Below are 7,012 nucleotides of genomic sequence, written 5' to 3'. Positions count from 1 at the left end.
CTGGTTTGGGGTTATTCCCCTTCTACCTGGAAACAGCTCTGCCATTCTCCAGCTCTGGCTGGGAGAGGAGGGGAATGCCCATGAGGCCTGTGACCCCTGCCTCCTGCCCTATATCTCAGTGCCTCTGCCAGATTCTAAAGGAAGAAAGTGTGTAAAAGGAGTTGGGGCCCGACCCAAGCAAATTAGTGCTAGTTGTAATAGTAGTTTTTATGATGTCTGATACAGGTGAAGGGAGACCGTCTGCTCCACATGTGTATGGTGAGAGTTACACATGGATATGCACGCGCCACATGCACACTCAAACATCCACCCACACACCCCACATCTATATGCTACATGTACACACAGGGACACGTGCTGTATGCATCTGAGAGCAAACGCTTTAAAACAACCCACCCGGGATCCATTTTGAAGCTTTATTGAAGAAGTGGCCAGGGGAAACATTCAGGGCCAAAGCCTCTGGGGGCTGGATAGTGCTGGTGAGTCATCATCTTATTTCATTGCATAATGTGAATTCGACAAATGGTGCAGACCCAGGGAGAAGCTGATTAAAACGAGTTCTCTCTGTGATGAGTGACGGAGCTGAGTTCTAGGACTGCACACAGAAAATGGAATGAGATCTATCATGCAGGACAGGGTTGAGTTTTACATCTCAGAGGAGCTGCTGCTGGAGCCATCTCTCGTAGGAGTTCTTTATGAGGCCCCTGGCTCAGTTTCTTCTTTGGGGTCATAAGCCATATTGGTGTAAGGTGGTGGAGGGACCATTGGTGCAGAAGGAACCCCAAAGTCTGCATTGGCAGCATATGGCATGAACAACATGGTCTGCAAAACAAAAGAGATAAGTCCTCACACCCTCAAAACCATCACCTTCCTCACCTTTCCATTCTCGCTCCCGCATCTTCTTCACATTCTTTGTCACCATCACTTTTCTCAGTCCTCCATGCTTACCCCATCACCTTCCTCATTCTTCCATTCCCTTTCATCAACACCTTTTTCAGCACTACCACCACCATCTTCCTCATCCCTCTAGTTCTTGTAACTGAGGCAGGGGCGTCCCTGGTGGAACTCTCCTGCTGTGACTAGAATTATGCCAGGGATCAATCTGTGCCATCATCACTGTCAACACCCTACTTGCTATCGGTTGGATTTTCCCTGTGGAGGGGCATGGGTCCCAGGTGTCACAGAAATGACCCTGGTCTCTTGATATAGTGATGACATTTTGGATACAGAAACTAGAAGTTCTCTTGGGTCCTGACTGCAGCAGGTTTGCGTGATGCACTGTAATGGGGCACCTGCCCCACTCCTGGAGAACAGAGATTGAAAGCAGCCACGCGAGGCTGATTGGGGAAGCAGCCACAGCTGTGGCCAGCTCAATTAGGGCCAGCTGGCCCTGATAAGAGGACTGTGGGCCAGGAGCTGGAGCAGTCTCTCTTTAGTGGTGGAGAGAGAAGGACCTAGCTGCCTGGGAGCAAAGTACCAGAGGTAGGGAAGTGCTGGGGAAAGGCAAGAGGAGTTGAGGAGCTCCAGCCTGGCAACTCCCCAGGCTGCAAGCCTTGTGCAAGGCCTAAGTAGGTACTGGGGCTACAGAGGTGTAGCCTGGGGACAGGCAAAGGCAGCAGGTCCTACCCCATTGCCAGTGATGAGTGGCCATTACAAACTGCAGTCTGCCCCAGTGAAAGGGGGCTAGATGATGATGGCAGTATCTACTGAGGCAAGGTGGGGCAGAGGTTTGGGGGTTCCCCTGGGAAGGGAGACCCAGAGTGGGGGTACTGTGGAGGGCAGAACCCCAGGGTAAAGGGAACTGGGGTCCGGGAGGGACACAGGGGCATGAGGCAGGTGAGACACCAGCCAGTAGAGGGCACTCCGGGCTGTACAAGAGCTAATTCCCAGGATAACCAGCAGGAGGCGATGCACTGGAGAGTCTCACTTCGCTGCAGGCACTTAAAAGGTTAATGTGGTAGGTCTCACTATGCCACAGAGCGTCCCTCCATGCTAGGTCTGCTTGAAAATTTCCTGTTAACAAGCTGATTTTCAAAGGAAAAAACAACAAATAAACCCCAAACTTTTATGTTTAACTCAGTGAATTGTTTCATGAAAAGTATCCAGTTTCCTGGGAAAAAATAACCTTTTCATCCAAAAAGTGAATGTCCTAAAACTTAAGAAGTTCAATTTGGAGATGCTGCAGTGCCTCATGGGAGATGTAGTTTGTTTTACTGATATCCCCATTCTTTGCTATAGATGACGCTCACTGGCTAGACTACATTTCCCATGATGCACCATGACCAGGGACTCCCAGGATGCAACAACCTCCCTTCACTAAGAGAGGGACAATGTTGGAAGTTGTAGTCAAACTAAGGAGCCTGGCCTACAAAGGAGAATGGCAACATGAGGCATTCAACCTACAGCCCCATTAGGCACCACAACAGCATTTCTACACTGAAATCTTTTGGGTTTTGTCGAAATATTTTGGTATTTGAATTTCTGCCAAAAAAAAATAAAAAATGTCTGGAAAATTTAGACAAAATCAGGTGGGTTTTATTTTATGAAAACGTAACAGTTTTCAACACAGTTTGAGAAAACATTAATTTATCAGTGTGTGAGCCTACCTACTCCTAGGTCATCAAAAGGTTAACCTCATCTCAGCTACCCCCTTTACTCTTCAAAGATGCTCAGAGGAAGGGCCAGAAGAACTGCTGCATGGGAGGCAGGCAGCCAGCCTGCCTTTGGGAAGGTCACAGTCACATCAGCCTCACAGCAGTGAGTTGTATTCCAAACAAGGAGTTTCCTGTTGCCTGGATTCATTTATTTTCCTGTCTCGCTAGAAACATTGTCCCTGGAGGAAATGTCCACAGCAGTAGCTTTTGGGAGGGGAGTTTGCAGCATCATGATTCCATGGCTGGTTCTATGCTAGCCCCATTAACTGCTATAAAACAAAGACTGGTGATGACCCCAAAGGAGTTGTCCACCTGTCAGTTACTGCTGAAGCACAAGGGACTCCATCCCTGCCTCAATACATCCCCTCCACCAAGGGAGTAAGAGCTGGCTCAGCCAGGTGGGGAATTCCATGCCGAGGTAACTCTCCGCTGGAGACATCCAGTGACTTTCAGTGGCACAAAAGGGTGGGATTGCAGCTCAGGTTCTGGCCCAGTTACAGTTTCCTATCCCCATCCCAGTCCTGTCCCGTCCCCGTCCCCCCGCCCCAGCTACCCGGAATGGGGAGATGAAATGCAGCCCCACAGAAATTAAAACACTGACAATGAAGGTAAATGTGGTGGCAGTGAAAACTGGGATTACTTCCCCCTCCCATAAAAAAAGATTCAGTAACTTGGATCATGGTGCCAGCAGCCTCATTAGGAATCAGAGTAAAAAGGGCCAGAAAATAGGGTTATTTCCTCTGCCAAAAATGTCAACAAAAATCTATCAACCACCAAAATATTTTGATTCAACATGGAACCACAGTGCCTCATGGCAGTTGTAGTTTGGGTGCCTTATACTTTCATTGTCCTGTATAAGCTGTGTTCACTGGCTGGACTATATCTCCCATGATTTATCACATTCCCCTTGTTTGGGAGGGGAGGGGATGTGTCACAAAGGTCCCTGTCCACGGTGCATCATGGGAGATATAAGTGCTCAAGACACAGCCCATAATGGAAAATGATAGCACATGGCAGCTGAACTACAACTGCCACCAGGTACTATAGTTCCACTTTGAGTCTAAATAGTTTATTTTTCAGTAGGGCTGTCAGTTAATAGCAGTTAACACATGTGATTAACTCAAAAAATTAATCGTGATTTTAAAAATTAATAGTGATTAATCACAGTTTTAATCACACTGTTAAACAATAATAGAATATCAATTGAAATGTATTAAATATTTTTGGCTGTTTTTCTACATTTTCAAACATATCTATTTCAATTACAACACAGAATACAAAGCATACAGTGCTCATTTTATATAATTATTATTTATTACAAATATTTGCACTGTAAAAAAGATAAACAAAAGAAATAGTATTTTTCAGTTCACCTCCTACAAGGATCTACAGTACAATCTCTAGTGTGAAAGTGCAAATTACAAATGTAGATTTTTTTTTGCTATGTAAGAGCACTCAAAAACAAATAATGTAAAACTTTAGAGCCTACAAGTCCACTCAGTCCTACTTCTTGTTCAGCCAAACGCTAAGACAAACAAGTTTGTTTATATTTACAGGAGATAATGCTACCCGTTTCTTATTTATGATGTCACCTGAAAGTGAGAACAGGCATTTGCATGGCATTGTTGTAGGATGATATTTACATGGCAGATATGCTAAGCATTCATAACCCGCTTCATGATTCGGCCACCATTCCAGAGGACATGCTTCCATGCTGATGAGGCTCGTTAAAAAAATAATTCATTAATTAAATTTGTGACTGAACTCCTTGGGGGAGAATTGTATGTCTCCTGCTCTGTGTTTTACCTGCATTCTGCCATATATTTCATGTTATAGCAGTCTTGGATGATGACCCAGCACGTTGTTCATTTTCACACTTTTACTGCAGATTTGACAAAACACAAGGTAACAATGTGAGATTTCTAAAGATAGCTACAGCACTCGACACAAGATTTAAGGATCTGAAGTGCCTTCCAAAATCTGAGAAGGACAAGGTAAGGAGCATGCTTTCAGAAGTCTTAAAAAAGCAACACTCCTATGCAGAAACTACAGAACCCAAACAACCAAAATAGAAAATCAACCTTCTGCTGGTGGCATCTGACTCAGATGATGAAAATGAACATGTGTCAGTCTGCACTGCTTTCGATGATTATCAAGCAGAACGTGTCATCAGCATGGATGCATGTCCCATGCAATGGTGGTCAAAGCGTGAACGGACATATGAATCTTTAATACATCTGGCACGTAAATATCTTGTGATGTCAGCTACAACAGTGCCATGTGAACATCTGTTCTCACTTTCAGGTGACATTGTAAACAAGAAGTGAGCAGCATTATCTCCCGCAAATGTAAACAAGCTTGTTTGTCTGAGTGACTGGTTGAACAAGAAGTAGGACTAGGTGGACTTGCAGGCTCTAAAGTTTGACATTGGGTTTTTTTTGAGCGCAGTTATTTTTTATGTACATAATTCTACATTGTAAGTTCAACTTTCATGATAAACAGATTGCACTACAGTACCTGTATTAAGTGAATTGAAATACAATTTCTTGTTTTTTTACAGTGTAAATATTTATCATAAAAATAAATATAAAGTGAGCACTGTACACTTTGTATTCTGCATTGTAATTGAAATCAATATATTTGAAAATGTGAAAAACATCAACAAATATTTAAATAAATGGTATTCTGTTATTGTTTAACAGTGCAATTAATGCCATTAATTTTTTTAATCACTATTAATTTTTTAATCATTTCACTGCCCTAGTTTTCTGGTGGTCAGTGTTTTGGCAAAATAGCAATATTTTCTATGGAAAGCAGGTGCTTTCTGCTAAAATTCTCATATAGTTGAAACCCCAGTTTCCCATCCAAAAAATGATTTGACAAAATTTTCAACCAGGACTAAATCAGGGGCTGTCATTTCCTCCTTTACTACCTCCCTCTTACACATTCAGGCCCTTCCCCATGGACACTCCTCCCATCAGGGAAGGCCCTTTATTCAGGCAAATATCTTCCCTTCCTTTCACCACATGCTCTGACTCATGTCTTGTTTGAAAGCTGAAAGACTCACGGGGCTGGGGGTATAGCAGATGGCTTGGGATGCAAAGTACGAGGTTGAGACAGCGATGGAGAACTCCAGGATGGTCATCAAGAACAGCATGATCGTGATCCCCTTCCCAGCACTCTGGGGAGCATAAAACCACAGGGTATGCTAATTAATTTTGACTCTTAGAGGTGTAACATTGCACAAGGCTGCTGTGAGGTGCATAAAAAAATCCTCTTTTCCCACTTCTGGGGATGCAGAAGTCCAGTCCTGGTTCTTCCCTCCCCCCAGGCATAAAACCACAGGGGATTCTAATTACTCTTGACTGCTAGAGGTAACACAAGGCTGCCGTAAGGGGATGCACTGGGGAGTCCAATTCTGGAAATGCAGAAATGCAGTCCTGGTTCTTCTCTCTTCCTAGTCACACAGAACTATCCTCATTCAAACTACTCAGCAACCCTGGTAATTGTGACACATGGAGCCACACCACTGTCAGGAGATCATAGGATTCTGTTTTCTCCTGGGTCTGCAGGGAGCTGCGCCCCCGTGATGCAGCCATTTGTCAAGATGGAGGATCATAGAGCCTGGATCCAGGGAAGGCCGTGTGGCCTAGCAGATGAAATATTGGACTACAACTCGGAAGAGCTGGATTTGGTTCCAAGATCTGCCACTAGCTTGCCCGTGACTTTGGAAAAGTGGCTTCACTCCCCTGTACCTCAGTGTCCCCATCTGTGCAAAGTGGGATTAAATAAAATAAAACAGACATTGGAGTTCAATCCTATGCCTGCTGAAATCAATGGAGTTATTATTAATTTATATGTTGATAGCAGCTGGAAACCCCACTCATGGACCAGGATCCTGTTATGCTAGGTGTTGTACAAAACAAGAAAAACATGGTCCCTGCCTGATATTTGATATGAGCAGGAGTTTTTACACTGGCTTTATCAAGCAGAACCAAATAAGAAAGTCTGGAGCTGAATGCATGGATAGTTTCTACCTTGGGGTCAAAGGCTTGAGACAATTCCAGGCACCTGGTATTTTAAACAACACACCTGTTAGGGATGCTCCAGGTAGACTTAATGCTGCCTCTCTGCAGGGGGATGGACTGGATGACCTCTTGAGGTCCCAGTCTTACATTTCTATGATTCTACGGCAGAGTCTGGCAATTTAACAAGATATACCTCATAGTCGTGCCTGTAATCTGACACATTAATAATCAGCTCTGTTAGGAAGAGAACTATCCCAATGGTTGAGAAGATGGCACTAGTGATGTTCATTCCCAGGCTGCCTCTCACCTGAAAGAGACATGCAAAGAGTT

General features: G+C 44.3%; 1 protein-coding gene across 1 annotated transcript in view; it reads right to left on the bottom strand.

The window, feature by feature from the left end:
- Nucleotides 1–514: 514 nt before the first annotated feature.
- The window catches only part of LOC116817008 (membrane-spanning 4-domains subfamily A member 15-like), a 36,719-nt gene continuing 30,221 nt past the window's right edge, over nt 515–7,012 (bottom strand). Inside the window, exons 7-9 of the mRNA XM_075066001.1 lie at nt 6,876–6,989; nt 5,722–5,835; nt 515–822 (exon numbers count right to left, since the gene is read on the bottom strand). Coding sequence (XP_074922102.1) covers nt 694–822; nt 5,722–5,835; nt 6,876–6,989 — 357 coding nt within the window. The 3' untranslated portion in view covers nt 515–693. The remainder of the gene's footprint in view (nt 823–5,721; nt 5,836–6,875; nt 6,990–7,012) is intronic.

The sequence above is a fragment of the Chelonoidis abingdonii genome, chromosome 4 (genome assembly GCF_003597395.2).
Source record: "Chelonoidis abingdonii isolate Lonesome George chromosome 4, CheloAbing_2.0, whole genome shotgun sequence".
Classification (NCBI taxonomy): domain Eukaryota; kingdom Metazoa; phylum Chordata; order Testudines; family Testudinidae; genus Chelonoidis; species Chelonoidis abingdonii.
Note: the sequence above shows the minus strand (reverse complement) of the source record. Positions and strands in the feature narration are given on the sequence as shown.